General features: G+C 48.0%; 1 protein-coding gene across 1 annotated transcript; it reads right to left on the reverse strand.

Moving 5' to 3' along the window:
* Positions 1-31: 31 nt before the first annotated feature.
* LOC114033836 (enoyl-CoA hydratase domain-containing protein 2, mitochondrial-like) lies at positions 32-15,658 on the reverse strand (the record flags this gene model as incomplete). Its single annotated transcript, XM_027849456.1, has 7 exons — positions 15,499-15,658; positions 6,669-6,736; positions 4,849-4,936; positions 3,699-3,785; positions 2,475-2,567; positions 734-790; positions 32-385 (listed from the first exon to the last, which is right to left on the reverse strand). Coding segments are annotated over exons 1-7 (889 nt in total), but the record flags the coding sequence as incomplete, so codon positions are not given.
* Between the last annotated feature and the right edge of the window lie 9,012 nt (positions 15,659-24,670).

Here is a 24,670-nt window from a genome sequence, read left to right on the forward strand (position 1 = left end):
GGGCGGCAGATGTGTACGGGGAGGGCGGTACATGTGTACGGGGAGGGTGGCAGATGTGTATGGGGAGGGTGGCAGATGTGTACGGGGAGGGTGGCAGATGTGTACGGGGAGGGTGGCAGATGTGTATGGGGAAGGTGGCAGATGCCTGCAGGAAGGAATGGGAGGGTCCCATGCCCTACCCCCCCCAGCTCCATCACCTGTGGCACTATCTCCCTGGCAACCTCGAGGGCCCTGTGGTAGGCAGCGGTGCCCTCCTGGTTCTGAGGCACTGCATGGTTCACCAGCCCGATGCTTTTCGCTTCTTCCCCATTGATTCGGCGCCCGGTGAAGATGAGCTCCTTGGCCAGGCTCACTCCCACACACCGAGGCAGGCGCTGTGTCCCTCCTGTAAGAGGATGGGAGTGTTGGCCCAGGCAGGGAGGTAGAGGGGCGATAGGCCTTCATGGGCATCAATCACGGTCAGAGTACAAGGCCAAAAGCCAATCAGAAGGGGGAAGGGGATAATGACAGGCTTCCCAGAGGAGGCACATTCTAAGTCCTCCCCTTTCCTCTAAGGCGAGGTCCCACCCTTCCTCCCGATGCCAAACATCAGAGCACAAGACTGGAGCAGGTGCCAAACACCTAACCAAAGACTGCCTGATTCAGGGTAGGGGAATGGCAGAAACAGAGGGAGAATGTGGCCACCCCCTGGAGTCATGGAGATGGGGTTGGGAAGGCTTGGGGCCAAAAGTACCTGCCCCTGGAAGGAGTCCTCGACTTGTTTCTATCAGTCCCATGATGGCAGAAGAAGCTGTTTAAACAGGAGACATTGTGAAGGTCTCCTCCCATCCTCTCCAGGCCTCCTCCCACTTCTGCCCTTCTCCTAAGCCCTTTACCCACCAAAGACTCAAGCTCTCCTGTGTCCTGTGGGACAGTGTGGAGGGAGGCTGCAAAATATGGCAACCCCTCCATCCCAGACACTCTGACATCTCTCTGCCTCCTTTGTCTGTCATTCATCCTCTCCCCCAGCCACCCCACTCCCCCACTCCCAAGGCAAATCTTCCAAAAACCAGTGTCTGTCAGCACAAAAGCCAAACTGTTCAGCCGGGCATCCAAGCACCTCTGCAATGAGAATAATTCACTTTTTTGTAATGCTTTTCAGTTTACAGAGTGCTTGGCTTGGGGACCCTATCATGCAGAGTATGCAAGAATTATTATCTCCAGTTTACAGATCAGGAAACTGAGACTTGTCAGTGACTTGTCCAGGGTCACCCAGCTAAAAAGCAGAAACACAATTTGAATCCAGGTCCCCTGACTCCCAAGTCCAATGATTGAACTGATATTATGAAAAGAGTCCTGGATTTGTAGTTCAAGGTCTTGAATTCAAACCCAGACTCGTTACTTCCTCCTAGCGTGTGCTCTTGGGCAAGATTTCACCTCCCTGGCCCTCAGTCTTCCCATCTATAAAATGAAAGGGGCTTGGATGAGTTGGCCTCCAATGTCTCTTCCTGCTCTCCAATGAGGATCCTATGACCCTATTCTTTCATGAGAACCCTTTAAGAACATTTCTTCGGTGTCCTGGGCTCTGGGGCGGCCGCCAGTCTAGGAAGCAAGGGTCCCCCCTCAGAATCATGTTTTTAAACACATAAAAGACATGGGATGACAAAGGAAGCCAACTGTATTGAACTTTAAGTATCAAAAATACACACACACACAAAAGCAAGACAATGGATGCCCAGTTGGGTCTTTTGTTTGTATCCACAGGGCTCAGCCCAGTGCCTGGTACATAGTAAGTGCTTTAAAAAAGGCTTTTTCATTTATTCATTCCTTTGTTTACTTGTTCATTCATTCATCCATCCATCCATTCCTCACACTGCCTCTCAGCAACCTGACCTTTTCCATCCCCCCCACCACACACACAGTAGCACCAAGGACAGCGCCTTGCACATAGGAGAAAGTGTTTAATACTTTCTTCATGATTCCATGGTCTCTACCATGACCTCTCTCCACTCTGACAAGGCTGGCGTCCTTCTTGGGCCCTGCTTATTCCAACCTCCCTGGCGTGCCTTCCCCTCACCCTCTGATGTTGCTGTACAAAAGACCTGGTCAAATCTCAACTCTTCCATTCACTGGCTATGTGACCCTAAGGAAGTAACCTTTGATGTCTGGGTCTCAGTTAACTCATCTATACAGTGGGGAGAAAGAGAACATGATTTAGAGCCAGAGGACCTGGGGACAAACCCAAGTCACTTCATCCTCCTGGGTCTGAGTTTCCCCTTTGGTAAAATGAGGTGGGTCTAGATGGCCTCTGAAGGCCCTTTCAGCTGTAAATCTAGGACTCCCTGACCCCAGCTCTCCCGGAAAGCCTGCCCATACAAAGCTCTCCTTTCTTCCAAACTTGTTACTCGGGGAAGAGAAAATTCCAGCTTTCTGGGAATCTCTTCCCCTCCCCCCCCCCACTCCCCATCTCACCTCCCTCTCTGATGACAACATACCTGCCACACGGAGATCACAGGCCAAGGCCAGCTCAAGACCCCCACCCAGAGCAAATCCATCGATGGCTGCAATGGTAGGCGCAGGGAATGTGGCTGGGGGGACAAGGAGAGCATGCTAGGATACAGCCTGGAACCCAGGGCCTAGCCAGGGAGATGGGACAGGATTTGATGCTGTCCCTAACAGAAGGACCCAGCCCAAGGATCCCAGGACTCAGTCCAGCACAGCTGGCCTCAGGATAGCACTTGGGAACACTGCTAAGCCTCCCTGGGCCTCAGTTTCCCTGACTCTAGGTAAATTCAGCTGAGTGAAGAAGAGATCAATTACTGATCTAAGGAAATGTTACTTCCTTGTCATCCAGTAAATACCTTGGGAGCTGCCTTCCCCCACTCTCACTCCCAACTGATGGGGTTGGGATCTGGACCCTAGAAAGGAAAAATCCTGGACTTTGCCACATGGCCAAATCTCTGGCCTGTTCGCCTGAGGCTACAATCCCATCAACTGGCCTTTCATTGTGGCTATACCCAATCTCCCAATTCTGTACCCTTAACCTAGCCTAACCCTCCATTGTCTTACTTCCCTATGGCCCCTGGCTACTTCCCACCCTTAACCCTATCTAGACCCCATTCTGGACCTCCCAGTCACTCCCATCAAGATCCTTTCTAGAAATCTCCCACAGTCTTTCTGTATCTAAGGTCTACCTTGTCTCTATTAAGGAGCTCAGATTCTTAAAATCTAGCCACTGCTCACTAATATTCAGACTCCTTAAGAGACTGACCAATATGGCAGATGTTCTAATAAACCTTGGCTGAAAGAAAGCTTGGGTTGAATTCTTTCAGGGAGGATCTGTGTGTCATGATTTTGGGGTTCCAGCATCCCTAAACCTCTAGGCCTCATCAGGAGAGCTTTCTTCAGTTGTCAGTGGAAGAGGGATCAGCCTGGCTCTGCTTAGCCCCAGAACAGTGTGGGAGGGGCAATGAGCTGTCCCCTCAGGAAGTGGGGAGAGGGGCCAGGCAGCTACTTGTTGGTATGTGATCTTGGGGACTCTTCCAGGGTACGAATTGGACCAGAGAGGCTCCTTCTAACTCTCCATTAGTGTGACGCCTAATTGCTCTTCCACATGTCAGCCTTCCAGACACGTGGGAGCACATGGGATGGTAGACTTGGCTGGGCCCTTGGGACCTGCTCCTGCCCCCTCCAGTCCTCCCCTTAGCTTTGGCTCTTACCAATCTGGCTCATCAGACTCCGGAGTTTGTGCACAAAGGCAGCCACCTCGGCCTCACCCATTTGTTCTCTTTCTTTCAGGTCAGCACCTGGGAGAGGCCAGAGCACATTGGGGGGGATCAGGACCAGGCCTCCTTGGCACCTAGAGAGGAGGGAGCCTGGCTAGGGGAGCATCCCTGAGGCTTGGTGGCACTCTGACCATGCCTGGATCAGGGAGGCTGCAAAGGGGCCTATTGGGGTGGGTTGGAGGAGGGGCCTCTGTGATGGCCCAGTTTTTTGGCTCCCCATCTGCTGTCCCACCTCCCACAGGAGGCAGTAGGACACAGTGGAAAGAGTAGTAGATTTGGTGTTGGAGGACCTGGGTTCAAATTCCACCTCATGATCTTATTATGGTGTGACCCCAGACAAGTCACTTCCCTTCCCTGTAAAATGAGGGGGGCTAGCCTCTGAGGTCCCTTTCAGCTCCAGCTCTCAGCTCCTAGGATCCCTGGGGCTCCTTAATCCAACAACGAGATCCAGCAAACACTGAGCAGGAAAGCCAGGGAGCAGGGAGGAGCAGACACCATTCTCAGCCCCTTTCATTGTGTCCCAGACCAGGGAGGCAGCAAGTCCCAGCTGGCCCATGCTGGAGTCCTGACACTCAGTGAAGCTGCTGAAAGCCAGGCCCCAAATTTGGGCTCGCACCCATGCCAGCCTCTGTCCTCCTTGCAAGCAGCCTGGGTGTGTGTGAACAGGAGGGCAGGGTGCTTTGACCCAGACTGCAAGGGACAGGGGGAGCTCTGCCTGGGGGAGGCAGTGATGAAATTGAGGGTGACCTCTCAGGCAGGGAGGAAGTCACCTCTCACAGGGCCAGGGAGGAGCCCAGTCTGGGTTGTGAGACACCCCTCGCTACTGCACCAGGTCACATCAAGTCTGAGGGATACCTGTGGTATCTTCCTAAGAGAACAGAAGCTGCTGAAGGGCAGAGGCCACCTTGGTTTTTGTCCTGTATCACCAGTGCTCAGTACACAGTAGGTGTTTAATAAATGCTTACTGGATTGGATTGGATCTCACTGCCTTCTGCTCTGGTGAGAATCTTGGGGGGGGGCGCGCCAGCAAGGAAGCCAAGGGCATGGGGACCCACACTTGGAGGTGTCCTTGGACGCCACTCACCTGCACAGAATACTCCCTTGATGCCACTCTTAAACACAACAACTCGGATACTCTTGTCGAGGCGAAGCTCATCCAGGGCATCTGACAACTGGAAGAGAGAAACAATCTGGGTAAGAAGCAGGTGAAAAGGACCTGGGCATAGGGGCAGCTAGGTGGCGCAATGGATAGAGCACCAGTCCTGAAATCAGGAGGACCTGAGTTCAAATCCGACCTCAGACCAAACACTTGACACTACTTGCGTGACCCTGGGCAAGTCACTTAACCCCGATTGCCTTAAAAAAAAAAAAAAAGAAAAGGGCCTGGGCACCCCTGCTAGGCCCAGGGAAAGGAGGAGCCAAGGACGGTTGTGGGGGAGGGGGAGAGGGAAGAAGGAATCTGAGTAACTTCTCCTTTTATGCTGTCATTTCTATGTGCACAGTATACAGTAACTGGATCTGCATAGTTATATTCAGATTGTGTTTCCCCCCCCCATTTAATCATAAGTACCTAGAGAGCAGGGACTGATTCTGCCTTCTTTTATATCATCCCAGAGCTTAGCACAGTGCCTGGCACCTAGTAAGCTTATCGAGGGGAAGGCAGCTGGGACGGTACAAGAACTTGCTGCCACATCTCGGACCTGAGCCCAGCAGGGCCTGAGAAAACAGAATGCCTGTGTCTAGACTGCACCAGGCCCTGTCTAGAACAGTAGAAGCAGGCAGAACTTTTCTTGAACTGGGAGAAGTCAGAGTCACCTTCAGCACGAAGGAAGGCCCTGAGAACAGAATGCCAGGGAGCATACTATAATGATTCAGGAGGTTTTGTCTTCCAAACACACACGAGGTGTTTCAGACAAACCGACCTCTTCACTGCTTCCAGAACTTGGCATTCCTTCTGCCTTTGTTCTAGTGATGACTGGACCACACTCCCTCCTCACGTTGGCCTCTTTTCCAAGATCAGCCAGTGCCTCTGACATAAGACCTTCCTGGTACCCCCAGTTGTTACTGTTCCCCCTTCTTAAATATTTTTGCCATCATCTGTGTACTTGTTTACCTTCCTAACAGAATGTAAGCCCCTGGAAGGCAAGGAGTTGTTCATTTTATCTTTGTTTCCCCAGGGCCTAGGACAGTCCTTTCTATACAGCAGGGGCTTAATAAATGCTTACCGAACCAAATCAAATTGAACATATTAGGAGTTCTCCAAAGGCTTCCCAATCAGAGTCCCAAGACTGGGCTGGAAGGGATCTCAGAGGGTGAGGACAGTCTAGACCTGGCTGAGGATTTCCTTGGCAACATCTCCAAGTGGCCATCCAGCCTCTGCCCCAAGACCTCCAAAAAGGGGAAAGCCACTATATTCCACTAAGGAAGCAGTCATTCCCCTTTGGGATAATACTACTTCCCCTTCTTTGGGTATCTTTAAGCAGAGGCTGGGTGACCGCTTTTCAGGTCTGTCACAATGGGGATTCCTTTTAGATGTGAGTTGGACTCAAATGGATGCTCTCCAATTCTGGGATTCTACCATTTTTAGAAAGTTTTTCCTGACTTCAAGCCTGAATCTGTCTCTTTATAATTTCCACCCTTTGTGTCCAGTTCTGCCTTCTGGGGCCAAGCAGAGCAGAGCTGATCTCTTCCACCTGACAGCCTTTCAAGTCCTCTCCTAGATTCCTAGGGCCAAAGACACCCTTGGCCAAGGGTGGAGACAGGGAACACCTCTGGGTTCTGTGCGTCCTTTGGTTTCCCTCACTCTGACACCAGTCTGTGGAGTCCATTTCTTGCCTTTCTCTGCAGCAAGTCATAACTGGGCCAGGAGACGCTACTGGGGGCTGTAGGGCCAGGTTCACTCACCTCACTGACAAAGACTTTGCCCAGAGCATTTCGAGCCTGAGGTCTATTCATCAAAATTTCAATGATACCTAGAGAGCCAGGAGAGAAGATGACAGTTATCAACAGTTTTGTAAACAGTAAAAACCTCATATAGAATCATCTGTTACAGTCTTGTTTCAGTGTTTGAATATTTGTATTTGTTGAAGATTACTGTTTATTTAGATTTTGTTCAGTCTAAACCTGTAATTTCACTGGTATAGCTAGAGAACATTCACAACTGTTCCATAACTTGAGTTTCTTGACTGCAGTACTAAAGGGTTTAAGTGATTTGCCTGGGGACATACAGCTAATATGTGAAGAGGATCATAGGATCTGAATAAACATCGAGCAAAGCAGACTAAGAAGATGTGGTTAGACATAGAAGAGGAGAACAAGGCAAGATCAGTGTCACAAAGAGAGAAAGACTTCCAGAGAAAGGAGTTATGCCCTATACTATACTCATATCTCAATACTCATGTATTTTAAGTTTGAACCCACTCTTCCCAGACACCTTGTATGTATAAGGAGAAAGTGCGTCTTTGGTTTGAGGGGAGTGTTTGTATCAAATATTCTTGCTATGCCTTCTCTCTTTTCTAAAAGCTTATGGAATTTAATTGGTTGAATAACAGAGAGCACACCAGTGGGGCCTCATGATCAGTAGTACTAGAAACCCCAGACCTTTAGAACCCTGAAGGGAGCAAACAGTGAGCTCACCTCTGAGGACTCAAACTAGCAACGTGAACTCAAGTTGAAGAGAAACAACAATAATAGCTAGCGTTTATATAGCCCTTTAAGGTTTGAAAAACACTTTACATATGTATCTTATTTGAGCCTCATGACAATCTTGTGAAGTAGGAGCCATTATTATCCCCTTTTATAGGTGAGGAAACTGAGGCTGACAAAGGATCAGAGGCTCAAAAGACCATAGACCTGAAGCTGCAAAGTGCAGTGGATAAAAAACTGGGCTTGAAATCAAGAAGATCTGAATTCAAATCTAGCCTCAGACCCTTACTAGCTATAGGACTCTGGGTAAGTCACTTCACCTCTCAGTCTACTTCCATTTTCTTATCTGCAAAATGGGGATAATAGGAGCACCTACCTCTCAGGGTGGTAGTGAGGATCAAATAAGATCATAATTGTAAGGTGCTTAGCACAGTGCCTAGCATGCAGTGAGCAGTAAGTAGCCGGGTGCTACATAAATGCTTCTTCCCTTCCCTCCCCCTCCCTCTTCTCAGAATAATATTTATAAAGTAAACCAACTGTATTGAAATAGTTACCAAAATATTTTTTAAAATATGGAACCCCTGAAATCTATCTATGGATAGATTTGGAATCTATCCCAAGGGCCCTCCTATGTCCTTGGACCCCAGGTTAAGAATCCTTGCTGAAGACAGTTTACCGAGACTGTAGCATTGGGGACCTGACGAAGTCTCCCTTGCTATTCTTGGAGACAAAGAAGTGAGATGTGGGCTAGAAGACAGTATATACAGTTGGATGGATTTAGGAAATGGCTGAATGACCAGGCCCAAAGAGGAGTCTCTTTAATAGGCCAATGGCCTTACCCCCATCCTAGCCACCCTCTTTTGGGCACTTATCAATGTCTTCCCTAAATGGTGGTGCCCTGGACTGGATACATTGGTACAGATGAGCTCTGACCAGCGTCACAGGAGAGTTAGTGCCTGTCTGGGTTCCTGTAGTAGGTAACTGCTACCAAACATTTATTTACCACAATTCAGAAACGATGGAGGCAAAAATCCAGCTCTTATTATTACACTCAAGCATAGGTTTGGGCCTTAGAGAAAACCGAACAATCATCAGGATTCTAACAAGGTTTCTTAAAGGAAAAATGCAGTCAGAGACAAAATTCATTTCCATATATTGCAATCTTGACCATTCTTCTTGGGCCATCAAAGTTATAGAACTTGATCCATAATCCCAAGCTTCCTTCAATGTCATGAAAGCTGGACCAATTCTGTTAGACAGATCGACAATCTCACAGGTCCCCTACGGAAGCAGGTTTGGTCAGACAATAGGCAAACTAAACCAGGTTACAGGCTAAACAGATATTTAGAGAATTCACAATTAGGTTGATGGAGGAGGAGTCAGGAGCCTTGAGATGCTCCCACTGTTTTTTATGGAAGGAATACTTAAGATTCTTAAGTGAATTTTTATATCCCCCAGGGCAAGTTTTGGTCAGGTGAGGTAAATGTTAGCTAAAAGTTGCAAGAAAATCTAACACTCCTGTAACACCAAGGGGGAGTATAGTGGGCCAGATGGGGTTGGGATCTAGACCCCAGAAAGGAAAATCCCTGGCCTTTGCCCCAAGGCTATAATCCCATCAACTGGCCTTTCATTGTGGCTACACCCAATCTTCCAATTCTTGGTTACCTTTAACCTAGCCTTGCCCTCTATTGTCTTACCTCCCTATTGCCCCTGGCCACTTCCCACCCTTAATCCTAGCTAGGCTCCATTCTCCGTTGGCCACGTGAACCAGGTCCCTGGCATTCTATTACCTCACAGTCCCATCCCCCACCCCCCCAGGATTTGACCACTCCTAGATTTCTTCCACAGTCCTTCCGTATATAAGGTCCATTTTGTCTCCATTAAGGTGCTCAGATTCTTATAATCTAGTTACTGCTGCAAGCTCAAAGATACTCAGATTCCTTAAGAGTCTGGCTAATATGGCGGATCTTTCATAAACCTTGTCTTTGGCTGAAAAGAAGGCTTGGGTTGAATTCTTTTGGGCAGGATCCATGTGTTCTGATTCTGGGGTCCCAGCACCCCTGAACCTCAATAGGACCACCATGTTGCTGTAGTCATGCCCAACTCTCTGTGACCCCTTTTGGAGTTTTCTTGGCAAAGGTACTAGAGTGGTTTTCCAGATCATTTTACAGATGAAGAAACTGAGGTAAACAGGGTGAAGTGACTTGCCCACGGTCACACAGCAAGTTTCTGAGGCCAGATTTGAACACAGGGCTTTGTGACTCCTGGTCCAGTGCTCTACCCACTGTATCACCTAGCTGCTCCAGGACCATCATCACATATTCTTGGAAACTCTGTCCCTCTGAATGCAGTCGAGATCACATTAGCTTTCTTGCTGCCACATTTGTTTGACTCATAGTTGAGCTTGCAGTCCACCAAGATTACCAGATCCTTTTCAGACAAATTGGTATTCAGTTACACCTCCCCTATCACATACCTATGGTCTATTTTTTGTACCAAAGTATAATACTTTGCAACTTTCCCTGCTGTAAATGATATCAGAATATTATTAATTTCCTCTGATGGGTCCTCTCAGCCGGTCCCTCCATTTCTTAGCTCGGGGCATTTTCTCTATCTGTCCCCGGCCCCTCTGCCTCCTGACTTTTCAGATTTGCTTTAAGGCCCAACTAAAATCTCATCTTCCATAGGAAGCCTTCGCCAACCCCTCTTAATACTGGAGCCTTCTCTCTTTTAATTGTTTACTATTTTGCATGTATATAGTTCATTTGTACTCTTTCTGATGGCTTCTTGTCTCTCCCATTGGACTGTAAGCTCCCTGAGGGCAGGGACTGTCTTTTGCCTCTTTTTTTATCCCCAGCACTTAGCACAGTGCCTGGCACAGAGTAGGCATTTAATAAATATTTATGGACTTCTTATAGACTGACAGTGCCCAATCCAGAGCTCGGTAAAAAATTCTCAATGCCCCCTCCCCCCTCTCCTACCCAAAGTCAACAAGAGGCCTGGTGGCTCAATCTCCATAGTCTGGCCCAACCCAACCTACCATGCCTTAACTTCTCCTTATAAAGTACCCTTCTCTCTAGCCCAACTAACTTCCCTCACAGTCCAACCTCTCTGGGCCTCACCAGTAATCAGGAGATGCCACAGGACACCTGGAAAGGGGTCACCAGGCCCAGGGCAGCCACAATAAAATCTGCTTAATCAATCAATCAGCATCTATTAGGTGCCTACTGGGTACAATTCAAAGAATTCCATGATCATCAGATTTAAAGCTGGAAGAAGTGGAGGGGGGTAGTGATGTGGATATTGTAATCAGGAGTCTCAGGTTCAAATCCCAGTGCTGACATCTATTAGCTGCATGCCCCTACAGGCCTCTCCCAAGACTGATGAGGCTCTGGTCAGGACCAGGCCAGCCCTCTTTCTGCCTTACAACTAGGATCCTACAGGTTCCTTCCTAATCAGTTTCTGCTGGATTGAACTGGAAGGTCTCAGAAGGCAGAGGCTACATCTTCCTCTTCCTTGGGCCCTAGCATCTAGCCCAGCACCATGTCAGACCCAATTGGAGTACTGGCTCAATTCTGGGCAACATATCTGAGGAGGAAGAAGAGAGTAAGCTCCCTGAGGGCAGGGGCTGAGTGATTTTTGTCTTTGTACCCCGCACCCCCCACATACACACCCCAGTTTAGCAGTGTCTGCCCTGTGGGAGAAGCTAAGCTAATAAACACTGAATTGAAAGGAGCTGAGTAAGTTGAACACCCTGCCAGGAGGGCACCCAGCCTGATGAGTGAGGGGACACAAAGAGTCTGGGCCACAGGAAGATGGTTTAAACTGAAGAATATGGGAGTAGCCCCCACCCTCAAGGCCTCAAGGCCACATGTGACCTTCTAGGCCCTCAAGCTCAGCCCTCTGACTGAATCCAAACTTCACAGAACAAATTCCCTTAATAAAAGGATTTGCTCTGTAAAACTTAGACTCAGTTAGACAGCCACACCCAAGGACCTAGAAGGCCTCATGTGGCCTCCAGGCTGTACTGTAGGTTCCACACCCTGATAAGCCTTCAGACTCAGTGAGGGCTGTGGCTTGGATTAGATGGGGGCAAAGTTAGGTGAAGGCAAATTTAGACAGGATACAAGAAAGAGCTTCCTAATAATTACAGATGCTCCAAAGTAGAATGAGCTATCTTTGAAGATAGTGAGTTCCCTATCACTGGAGGGATGCAAACCAAGACCAGATAACCACTTGTTGGGTAATAGGGCACAATGACATAGTGCCTATGTGCCAAGCACTGTGCTAAGTACTTTAAAACAAAACAACTCATTCAATCCTTACTACAACCCTGGGAGGTAGGTACTAGTATTATCCCCATTTTACATTTTACATTTACAAAAAATTTTACAATTGAAGAAACTGAGGCAGACAGAGGTAAAGGGACTTCTCCAGGGTCACAGAGCAAGTAAGTGTTTAGGGCCAGATTTGAACTTAAGTGTTCCTGACTCCAGACCTGGTGCTCCATCCACTGTGGCGCCCTCAGGGGCCTCCTATCAGGCCCTTCCATTGCTGAGCTGTTGAGATAGAGAAGGCAAGGAGTCCAATTCTTGTTCCTCATTTTCCCAGCAGCTCAATTCAAAGCTGTCCTTGTATTAGCCAACACCAGAATTTGGAGCCTGAAGTGCAGAGGCTCCTGAGTTCTCTCAAAACAGCATGGCAATAGCCCAGAGGCTGGATTATTCTGTCTCTCCCCACCGCACCCATCCTCCTGCACCAGTAAAAGTGATCTTCCTAAAGGCCAGTCTGACCATGTCACCCCCTAGTCCAGGGGTGGGGAAGCTGCGGCCTCAAGGCCACATATGGTGGGCCACACTTGAGGACCCAGAGGATCATAGGTGGCCTTGAGGCCGAAGGTTTCCCACCCCTGCCTTAGTTTATAAACTCCAATGGCTCCCTATCCCCTCCAGGATCACACAGAAAATTCTGGTTGTCCTAACCTTCTTAACTTGCCCTCCCCTCACCAGTCTTCTTTTTTTTGGTGAGGCAGTCAGGGTTAAGTGACTTGCCCAGGGTCACACAGCTTGTAAGTGTCTGAGGCCAGATTTGAACTCAGGAAGATCAGTCTTCCTGACTCCAGGCCTGGCGCTGGCTCTGTGGTGCCACCCTGCTGTCCCACCTCAGTGCTTACAGACTCTTAAGCCCAATTCTCTGCCTCTCTTTATGGCCAGCCAGAATCAGTCTCTCCCTAGCAGGGTCCAGAGGAACAAAAGGTGCTCAGTCAACTTTCAAGAGGCAAGGGGTAATGCAGAGGAGAGTGTTCTGGGCTTAAGAATGAGAGAGACCTGAATTTGAATCTGGATCTCAGATGCTTCCTAGTTATGTGACCCTGGGCAAGGCAGTTAACTGCTCTGTGTCTCAGTTTCCTCACCTGTAAGATGGGAATCATAATAATTTCTACCTCACAGGGTTGTTGTGAGGATCAAATGAGTTAACATATGTAAAGCAAAGTTCCTGATGCCAGGTGTCACCCACTTGCCACCTAGCTGCAGGGTCTTTTTTTTTTTTTTTAAAGGGGGAGGCGGGGGTAGGGGGTGGGGATTAGGAAAGGTCTCTGGTAGAAAGGTAACCGCAGCAGAGTCCAGAAGAAATTTTTCCCAAAAACAATAAGGAAGGCAGAGGATGAGATAGATAGCTAGCGATATAGAAACAATGAACATGAGCCTGGACAGGCTTCAGAAGAGAATGGAGGTCAGAAGGGCCTGGCGTGCTATGGTCCAGAGTCAGACTCGGCGGAATGACTTGAACACATCTCGCCTGTATTCCTGGACTTTGAAACCAGGCCTTCTCCGCTGCTTGCTCTTCCTGGTTTTTTCCAGCAACAGCACCTGGTGTGGGTGTCCTGTCCCTGGGTCATATCAGATCACCAGAGAATATCTCTCTCCCTCCTGCAAGGCCTTGCCTCCCCTCATCCCCACCACTGGTGAGGCCCTCTTGCAGCCTCCGAAGAGTGCTGGTGGCTGGTCTTCATTCCCGTCCCGGGGACCTTCTGGACCTCAAACTCATGTCATCCACTCCCTTCACCGTTTACCTTACTTCCCCCCATCTACTTTTCAGCTCCCTTTCCTATGTTGTGCTCCTCATTCTGCCATTCAGTTACTGCAGGAGCTCTGGCATTGGGCACCTGGCACTGTGATGAGAGGGTGGGGGAAGACAGTGCCTACCCTCAGGCCTCTCCCAGACTCAGAGGAAGATAAGACACCCACTGATAAATAAACCCACTGGGAAGAAAACAACAGCTGACTTTTATACAGGGTTCCACCAACTCAGGTTCCCTCTTTCTTTCCACCCTCTCCCCCAGGTAGGTAGGCTGGCATTCTAACTTTATTACACTATCGGAGTAATTCAGTACCTATTTTATAGAGGAGGCTCAGAGAGGAACCCAGGTCATCTCCCCACTCACTATTCAGAGTTCTCCTCCCACAGCCTAACCCTCGGCCTCTGGGTGGGAGGGCATGGTGCCCAGCAGCGGGGGAGATACAAAGTCTAACACACACCACCAGTGTAGTCAGCCTCCAGTCAGGCTGCTTTGGGAGGTGGGGACTGCCCTTCCCCCAGAACAGGAATTTGGAGGCTCAGTCCCCGAGGGCAAGGTGAAGCCCAAGGCAGCTGCTTGGGCCAATTGGTGGCAAGCTGGGCCTCAGAAGCCCTGGCACACCCCAGCTCTCCCTGACCCTCCAGCCCTCTGTGAGGGCTGCCCCTGCCCACCACTCCTCCCCCAGGGCTGTGCAAACCTGTGACTGATATTCTTCAGGCCTAGGGCTCTAGTCACTGCCCAAAGAGGGGACTTGGGACAGGGATGCCAGGGGTATCCAGGCCATTTGGGATGGCACTGAGGGAGCAGACTGGGGTCCAGAGAGGACACTTTCTTGGACAATGTTTAGAATAAGGAGGTAGGAGCTGGAGGAGATACATCAGGCCAGAACATGTAACAACAAGGAATGTCCTTGAGAAAGGCCTTAGGACACAAAATATCTAAGCTGAGAGAGGTAAAACAAGGAATGTAAGAACTGGGAAGGGTTCTTAAGATCGAAAATGTCAGAGCTGGAAGGGATCTGGAAACATGAAGTGTCAGACCTTGGAAGGGCCTTTGAACAGGTCCTTAGAAGGTGACAACTAGCAGGGGCCCTAAAACAGATGTCTGTCAGAGCTGAGAGGCACCTTAGAACAGAGAATGTTAGAGTTGGGAGGGAGCTTAGAACAGAGAATGTCAGAGCTGGGAGAGGCCTTAGAACAGAGAATGTCAGAGCTGGGAGGGAGCTTAGAATGGGAATGTCAGAGCTGGGAGAGGCCTTAGAACAGAGAATGTCAGAGCTGGGAGGGAGCTTAGAATGGGAATGTCAGAGCTGGGAGAGGCCTTAGAACAGAGAATGTCAGAGCTGGGAGGGATCTGGAAACATGAATTGTCAGACCTGGGAAGGGGCCTTAGAACAAGGAATGTGTGGCCAGGGCCTTAGGAAAGACCACATTAGGACACAGAAAGCCATGTCCTCACTGGGAAGGGTACAAATCCTGGGAGCCAGGAGAGGAGGTCCTTGCCACACGGCACAGAACGTGAGAACAGGAGGTTGTCAGAGCCAGAGTGGCCTGAGGGGATACAGAATGTTGGGATACAGTGTTCGAAAGCACAATGCTACATACAGGAAACACTGTTACAACACAGAACGTGCAACGCGAGATCTGGAAGGGCCCTTATCCGCCATCTGGGCCAACCCGTTCACTGGGGTGAGCCCCGAGAGGGGAAGTAGTTTGCTCAAGGTCACACAGCGAAGACCAAGGGCAGAGCAGGCCGACCTCCGGGCTCCTTCCAGGACCCCAGGACCCTGGGGAAGTCTCAGGGAGAGGGTCAGGTCAAAGGAACAGATTTCCAAAGGAAGGGAATGTTAGCGATCAGGTGGCTAGCTAGCGAAGTTCTGTTTCACAGAACAGGAAACTGAGGCCCACGGAGGGGACGGAGCACGACGTTCCCCTCCCCCGGCAGGGGGGCAGACCCTGCCCACACCCGCGGGCGTGGGGGGAGTGTCGCCGCGGGGGCGGGCGCTCTCACCTGCATCCCGGTCCCCTCGCAGGGCGCCCACCTGGATCTCCGCGCCCAGCGCCGCGTCCCGGGAGGCCCAGGCGCGGGCCGGGCTCCAGCCGGGGCCCCGGGGGCCCAGGGGTCGCAGCACTCGGGGGAGCGTCCTCAGCATGGCCGCGGCAGCCACATGGGCAGGGGGGCGGGCAGGGGCAGCGGCCCGAGGACTCCACCTACGGGCAGCTATGCAGCGGCGCACCCAGGCGGGCGCGCCAGGGAGGGAGGGAGGGAGGGAGGGGAGCGTCGGTGGGACCTCTGGACACACCCCTTTGTTTTCCAGAAAAGGAAACCGAGGTCCCCAGAAGGGCAGGGACTTCCCCAAAGGGCCGCCCAGGCCTTGGATCCGGAGGCGCTGCGGCGCTCGCCGGGGTACGAGGTTCGGCGGCTGGCTCTCGGGCCGGCCTCCGCTGCTTAACCGGCTGCACCCTTCCCGGACCTCCACCAGCACGAATTCAGGGCCAGTGAGGGCCTGCCAGAGACGCCAAGGCCGAGAGGGAAGCGATCTCCACCCGCAGGGAGCTTTCCTTCTAAAGAGAAGGCCCCCAAGTCTCTGGCCCTCGTCCGCCACTGTCCCTTGGTTTGTCCCAGCGCATACCTCCAGAATAAACAGAAAGGGGATAAAAGCCCTTCTTGGGATCTCTTGGCCCATGGGGTGGGAAACCTGAGGCCTTGAGGCCACATGTGGCCTTATAGGGCCTTGGGTGCGACCTTTTGACTGAGCCCTGGCCTTATAGGGCCTTGGGTGCAACCTTTTGACTGAGCCCGAGTTTTGTAGAACGAATCCTTTTATTAAGGAGATTTATTCTGTGAAGTTTGAATTCAGTCAAAGGGCCACACCTGAGGACCTAGAGGGCCACATGTGGCCTCAAGGCCGAAGGTTCCCCACCCTCGTCTTGGCCCCTCCTGTTCTAATTCCATTATTCAATCTCAATCCCGTCATAGGAGCACCGGTATTCAAAGCCAGGTTCCTGGACTTTCCCCTGTGACACTATAACCCCATATGGGGGTGGGGTGGAAGGAGTGAACGCCAGGCCTACACATCCTGAGCAGGATAAAGGGCACGTTTTGGCCCCAACTTCCACGGTACAAAATGAATTGATCTTTTCCTCCAAGGCCTGTCTCTGCAACTGCTCCCTCCATCAGGTCTTCCATGATTGGCTCTGCAGATGAAAGAGAGCTTTCCCTCCTCAGGAATTTACTAGTTGTGTGACCCTGGACAAGTCATTTAACTTTTCAGCCTCAGTTTTGTCATCTGTAAAATGAGCTGGAGAAGGAAATGGCAAGCCACTCCAGTATCTTTGCCAAGAAAACCTCAAATGGGGTCACAAAGAGTCGGACGCCACTGAAATCAACTGAACAACAACCTACAGTCACCTGAAGTCATGGGTTGTATCTCTGGCTGCTCTCTGGATACTCTTCTGTGAGCTTCTGGTTTTGTTAGTTCTGGATAGCCCAGAGTATCACTTAGTCAGTAGGGAGATGACTGTAAGATACTGTCCAAACCACCAGATGGCGGTCTAGCTCTTTGAAAGTAACTTACTGCTACCATTCCTGAGAAGGCTCGAGCTTTCTCGGGTGTTGTGAATGGATGATTGAGCTGACATCCCAGGTTCGATAGATTTTTTTTCATTCAATTTTATTTCTTTTTCATGATCAAATTCAGTTCAATAGATTTGAGGCATTATGATCAAAACATCCCCAAAATTAACAAAAATGTGAAACCTTTCTTTTATTAACTAGCTTGAACTCTCCTTTCCCATTCACTGGAATCACCAAGTCAATTAGAACCCCAACACCTCCCCCCCCCACACAACTGCTAGCATTTATGTATCGATTTAAGGTCTGCAAACTGCTTTTACACTTGTTATCTCATTTAACACTCACAACAACTCTGAACCCCAAATTCATAGGACTGAGGATTTCCCCATTAATAACTATGTGATGATTAACGCAATCATAGCGCTGGAAGAAGCTGAAATAAACACAATAAAACAATACTTCCAATAGCAAGCTGCAGCCTGGGCTTATTTGCCACCCCCTCCCATCCGCCAATCCTTCTTCCCAGCTGACTTGAGGGGAAATAAAAGGGTTTTTGTTGAGGTGTTGAATCTTTTCAAGTCATGTAGGACTCTTCATGACCCCATTTGGGGTTTTCTTGGCAAAGATACTGAAGTGGTTTGCCATTTCCTTCTACAGCTCATTTTACAGATTAGGAAACTGAGGTAAATAGTGTTAAGTGATTTGCCCAGGGTCACACTAGTAAGTAGTTTCTGAGGGCAGATTTGAACTCGGGTCTTTCTCACTCCAGGTTCATCACTCTATCCCCTGTACCACCTAGCTGTCTTTTTGAAGGGGGTCAGGCAGGTTTAAAAGTAATGGGCATTTCACTGTTGGGCTCCGAGAAAGCAAGGGGAGAAGGAAACAGAGGTCGAAGGATATGAAGAGGCAATTTTAAAAAGAAAAGAGCCAAGCTATCAACAACCATATGACAAAATGCAATGTGAATATGAGAATGCAAATTATGAGAAATAATGAGAAATGCAAATTAAAACAGCTCTGAGGTTCTGCTTCCTACCCATCAGATTGGGAAAGATGACAAAAAAGGAAAAATGACAATTGATGGAAAAGCTGTGGGAGGATAGGCACATTAATACACTGTTGGAGATGTGAAGTGATCCAAATATTCTGAAAAGCAATTAAGAACTATACAAATACCCTTTGATCCAGCAATACCAATAGTCAATAAAAATATATTAAGCATCTACTATGTGCCAGGCACTCTGCTAAGTGCTGGGAATACAAAGAAAGGAAAAAAAACAGTTTCTGTTCTCAAGAAACTCAGAGTCTAATTTGGGGAGACAATATCTAAACCATTATGCATTTTAAAAAAATAGTATTTTTTCCAGTTACACGTAAAGACAATTTTCCCCATGCATTTTTATGAGATTTTGAGTTCCAAATTTTTCTTCCTCCCTCCATCCCCTTCCCCCTCCCCAAGACAGCAAGCAATCTGATATAGTAAACCATTATGTATTAAGCTATATGTAGGATAAATTTGAAATAATCAAATGATTATTTCCATCAGATATGGAAAGCCATCAGATGATAGCTTTCCCAATCCCCCTTAATTCTTAACATAGCTTAAATGGTTTAATAATGGTTTATATCTTAGTAATGGCTTCAAGTCCCAACTAAAATCCTTACTTTCCTATAGAAGGAAGGAAATCCCTTCTAGTAGAAGGTAGGGATTTTAGTTAGGACTTGAAGGAAGCCAGGAAGGCCAGGAGGAAAAAATGAAGAGGGAGAACTTCCCTGGTATGGGAGACAGTGCTGAGTCAGAAGAGTGAGAGTCTTGTTTGACCAGAAACACAAGGAGACCAAAGTCAGTGCACTGAAGAGTCCCAGATGGGAGGGGGGGGGGATATAAAATGCCAGAAGACTGGAAAGATGTAGAGGGCTCAGAGCCTTGAACACCAAAGAGAGGATTTGATATTTAATCCTGGAGGAATTAAACTATCCTTCCAGTGGAGAGTAGAAGAAGCCCCTAGTGTTTATTGGGTAGGGGATGACATGGTCAGATCAGAGTTTTAGGAAAATCACTTTAGCAGCTGAATAAAAGATGGACTGGAGTGGGAAGAGACTTGTGGCAGATAGACCAACCAGAAAGCATTTTAATTATCCGAGTGTGAGGTGATAAGAGTCTGTGCTAGGGTGGTGGCAATTTCAGAGGAGAGAAAGCACATTCAAGAGATATGCTGAAGGTAAAATCAACAGGCCTTCAAAAGAGATTGAATATGAGGTGAGAGGAAGGAGTCCAGGATGACCCCTAGGTTGTCAGCCTTGGTGACTAGCAGGATAGTGGTAATCAGTCTTCCACTGTAATAGGGATATGTAACCCAAAGAGATCAAAGGAAAAGGGAAAAGACCCACATGCACATCAATATTTACAGCAATTCTTTTTGTTGCAACAAACAATTGGAAACTAAAGGGATGTCAATCAGTTGGAGGACTGGTTGAATAAGATATGGTGTATGAATGTCATGGAATGCTCTTACATCATTAGAAATAACAAAAAGGATAGAGTCAGAGAAAGTTGGGAGGGCTCATATGAACCGATACAGAGGGAAGTGAACAAAACCAAGAGAACAATTTATATAGTAATGGCAATATTGTAAAGACAAATAACTGTGAAAGATTCATGATCCAAGATCAATGACCAATTACAACCCTATAAATTCACAGAGGAAGCACACCTCCCACCTCTCTTCAGAGGTGGGGATAGGATAGCCCAGAAGAAAGATGTGCACTATCAGAGGTGGTCAACGGGTGGGTGTGTTTTGAGTGACTATATTTGTTACGAGGAAGAGTTTTTTACTTGGGGGAGAGGGGAAGAGGAGAAGAGTGGTGAGGGAGGAGGTAGCGAAAAGGACACTTTAACAAAAAAAAAAAAAGGAAATTTAGGAGAGAGCCCAGACACACAAGGAAATTTTGCAGCTACCATGTTAAATGTGAACTGTACAACAAATGGAAATAATAACAGCACCTGCCCCACAAGGTGGTTGTCAGGATCAGATGAGATAATGTACATGGAGTGTTCTGCAAACCTTGCCATGCTCTATAAACATTTAAAAGAAAACATGGAGTTGGAATTCCATTTGACAGAACTGACGGCAGTTCCTAGTTTCAGCATTGCTGGGCTTGGTCGTTTTCCACTTTCTTTCCAGTCTACTCCCATCTGGTTCACATTGCATATACCAGCTAGCCTGCAGCTGGAAAGTTTATAGTATATACCCTAAGGAGGCTGAAGAGAGAAAAAAGCCCTATATACATTCAAATATTCAGGGGAGTATTTTTGAGGGTGGCAAAGAGGTGGAAGCAACGTGGATGCCATTGATTGGGGAAATGGCTGAGCCTCTGGTGGCCCATAAATGTATTGGAATATTACTGTACCATAAGCAATGTCAAATGGGAGGAATTAAGAACTTGGGGAGGGATCCTTTCTGAATTACCTCTATGAACTGATGCTGACCTAAGAAAGAACCAGGAAAACAATATACTGGAACAACTATGACAATGGAAAGAAAAAGAACCTGGAAGAAGTTGGTTCCAGAGAAGAGTAAATGCACCTCCTCCTGTTCTTTGCAAAGGTGAGGAATGTGAAAAATGATTTCTCTTGGTAATCTGTAACTTGGAGACTCAGAACTCCACCCAGTCTTCTGCTTCAAAGTGCTTCAGAAGGACATCACTGATAATGAGATTGCATCGAATCTTCTTATCCTGGTCAAACCCCACCCAAACCTGAATTGATTTTATCCTACTCAGGCTTGGATGGAGACAGATACTACTGCCCAGATAGATGGAGGCTGGGAGTGGTCTGGAATGATGGTGGGTTGATATGAGTTCTATATAATGTTGAAAGGGTATATAATGTTTACCCCCAAATCCCTTTCGAGCCAGTTCTAAACTGAATTTTGGACTGAATTCCCATGCAATGCATGTCAAGCCAGCTTGAGAGAAATTCAACCATGGACATATGTACCCCAATTTCATTTGTCTTTTTGTTAGATAATAAATTGGGGTTTGTGGGGTTCATGGGGTTTGGGGTTCACAGGAACTGTGGGTATGTGGCATGTTACCTCCACAGTTGATTTGTGGGTTATTTTTGCTGAACTGCTTTTTTTCTTTTTCCATCTTTCTTACAGGATGTAACTTGCTAGAGGGGGATGAAGGATGGATAGATTCAGAAATAAAGGGGATATAGTACATCTTACAAAAGACAGTAATAAAATATGACTTAAAAAAGAACAGGACATCCCAGGCTAAATTTATTTTCATTTTTGACAGTTACAAAATGCTATAGTCAAGCAATCAACTAGCATTTGTTAAGCTCCTACTATGTGCCAAGTGACGAGGATACAAAAAAGGCAAAAGACATCCCCTGCCCTCAAGGAGCTCATAGTCTAGTAGGGCAAGACAACGGGAAAACAGCTGTAGACAGGATAAATTGGAGACAATTAATAGAGGGAAGACGGTAACAAAGAGGGAATTAGGAAAGGCTTCTCCTAGAAGGTGGAATTTGAGCTGAGACTTGAAGGAAACTCAAGAAAAGGCAAGAAGGAAGAGGGAGAGGGGGAGGAAGGAGATTGCTCCAGGCACAAGGCACAGCTAAGGAAAGTGCTTAGTCAGGATAAGGAGTGAGGGGTTCCCAGAACTGCCAGAAGGCCAGTGTTACTGCATCACAGACACAAGGTGGGGGTGAGGGGAGTTATAGCTCACACAGATTTTAATGAAGTATTTGATAAACATAGTTTCTTTCATGCTATTCTTATGGAAGAGATAGAGAATTATGGACTAAGTCAGGGACTCAACCTTTTTGGTGTCTTGGACCCTTCTGACAGCCTGGGGAAACCTATGGACCCTTTCTCAGAATGATGTTTTCAAATGCACAAAATAAAACACATAGGATTACAAATGAAACCAATTATATTGAAATGCAACTGTCAATTTCTTTAAAAAATCCACCAGCACCAGGTTAAGAGCCCCCGGGCTAGAGTTAGACCGAATGAATGAATGATTTCTTTTTTCTGGTATGGAGGCAAGCTTGCAGGTGCTTCACCCACCTAAGTGAGAGAGTTATAAACAAACAGGAACAGGAATTTCTTGCAGAGGGGCCCTGGCATTTGAACAACACCTCCAGGGGATGGGAGAACACCCAGGAGAGGAGGAAGGAGAAAAAGAAGGAAAGAGGAAGCATTAATGACGTGGAAGAGCCCTCTTGACCCCTTTGCTGGGTCTGTGAATGATGCGGCCAGAGGAGGTCCTAAGCAAGGTGGACCTGCCAGAAAGGAGGCCTGCTTGACTTTCTGACTCTCGGTCAACCCTGAATTTCTTCTCCTCGCAGGGGCTGCCACCTAGGGTGATAACTCTGAATTTGGAGAGCCATACTGGATCCTGGGGAGCCCGAGGTCCACCAAAGAGGGAAAGAGAATTGTTTTGGTTGTTTATGGGTTTGGGTGTGAGTCATATGCAATTTCTTTTGTGTGTAGGGGGGTGGGAGATGGGAGGACCAGTAAAATGCCTTTTATATTCAATATTTTGTTAGTCTGAGTGCGTGCCTGATCTAAGGGATTTTCGAGACCCCAGCAGAGGAAACTCCAAGGCATGAGCCATAGGATTATTATTGAGGAACCTTCTGGAATAACACTAGGCTGTGTTAGGCGTGATCTCAGAGTCATGGCTGTAGGACTGTACAGAGGGAGGGAAGGCATTATTGCTGTACCTTATCATTACTCTAAGGTGCTGGTCAAACCAGAGGCTGAGCGCCAGCTTACACTTGAGCGCCCCATGACAAGAATGATCTTTTTCTCCCTCTAATCTCTCTTCTGCCTGCATGTCCACTTGTCAAGATCTACCCATTCTTGCCCAGAGGCGCGTGGCATTCAGGTCTCAGCTTTCTGCAATCTCACTTGAGACCTCGTCCCTCAACTGGAACTGTCCTCTCCAGAGTTACCAATGATCTTTTCATTGCCAAAGCCAATGGCCTTCTCTCTGTCCTCTTCCTTCTTGCCCTCTCTGCAGCCTTTGACACCATTGATCACTCTCTGCTCCCGAATATTTGCTGCTCTCTGGGTTTTCCAGACACTGCAGTCTCCTGGTTCACCTCTTGCCAATCTGCTTGCTCCTTTTCAGTTACTATTGTGGTTCATTGCTCGTGTCCTGGCTCCTGTCCCTGGGTCCCTTTGTCTTATATCTCTGTGTACTCTCCCATGCTGTTCCCATCAGCTTTGATGGACTTAATCATTATGTCTATGTACATGCCTCCTTTCTCTCTTCTCCCTTTGCTCTTCATGCTAGAGAGAATGACCTTGAGATTGAAAGGACAGAAGAAAATGGTTAACAGATCTGAAGCCATGAGCCTGCAGATTCAGAGCAGAAGAGAGCTCTTATTTTATGTCCAGTTCCCTCATTTTATGGATGTGAAAATGGAGCCCAGGAGAAGGTAAGTAACTTGCCCAAGGTCACATTACTAAGTGTCTAAGGCTGGATTTGAATTCAGGTCTTCCTCACTCCAGGCCCGGCTCTCTATCCACTGTGCCACCTAACTGCCCCACTGGATAACACACAATTTGAAATTACAGGCAGCTTGGTAGCACAGTGGTTAGGTCATTTAGCCTCAGGAGGGCTTGAATTCAAATCTAGCCTTAGACACTTGTTAGCTATAAGGTGGCTAGGTGGTGCCATAGTTCATACAGTGCTGGGCTTGGAATCAAAAAAACTCATCTTCATAAGTTCAAATCTGGCCTCAGACACTTGCTGCATGACCCTGGGCAAGTCATTTCTCCTGTTTGCCTCAGTTTCCTCATCTGTAAAATGAGCTGGAGAAGGAAATGACAAACCACTCCAGCATCTTTGCCAAGAAAACCCCAAGTAGGGTCATGAAGAGCCAGATACGACTGAACAACAACTAACTATAATGTGCATGAATTGATTCTAAATTGATTCCACAAATTGATTCCAGGAGTGGGGTGCTGGAAGTGAACTCCTGAGTAATTTGGAAATAGTAGGGACCATGTAGGATTAGGGGAAACAGTAGGTGAGGAGAATGGTGTTCTCCTTATTGTGACTACCATTGGATGGTATGGAAAAGTGAAAGAAGATAAGGACTGGGGAGCTGGCCTGAGAAGAGTGAAAGGTTAAGGGCTACAATACCAGAAAATGTCAGCCTTGGAAAAGATGGCTCTGTGGCCAGGGAGAACCCCCTTTACTTGCTTTATGCCTGCAGTGATCTTGGAAGGTTGAACACCAGCCTTAGACTGGAGGATTTATGGGGTGGGGAGTGATGAGGTGGAGAAAAACAGTAGGCATGGCTCTCCCACCTCCATGAGGACAGAAAAGATGAACACCAGGGAGACAAAAGCAAACCCAGGGAAAGTTAGCTCAAGGTTTGAACTCTCCATGTGTGTCTAAAGACATTTGTCTGAGTCTGCTATTAGATTATATGTATGTCAATGAATTAAGGGTTAATTTGACTTCTTCCTTTAGCAAACTGCCAAGCACAAAAAACCTTGAGGGGGAAAAAACCCCCACCTCTCTGGCTGGTGTGTGTGTGTGTGTGTGTGTGTGTGTGTGTGTGTGTGTGTGTGTG

The sequence above is a fragment of the Vombatus ursinus genome, unplaced genomic scaffold (genome assembly GCF_900497805.2).
Source record: "Vombatus ursinus unplaced genomic scaffold, bare-nosed wombat genome assembly UNPS02007493.1, whole genome shotgun sequence".
NCBI lineage: Eukaryota > Metazoa > Chordata > Mammalia > Diprotodontia > Vombatidae > Vombatus > Vombatus ursinus.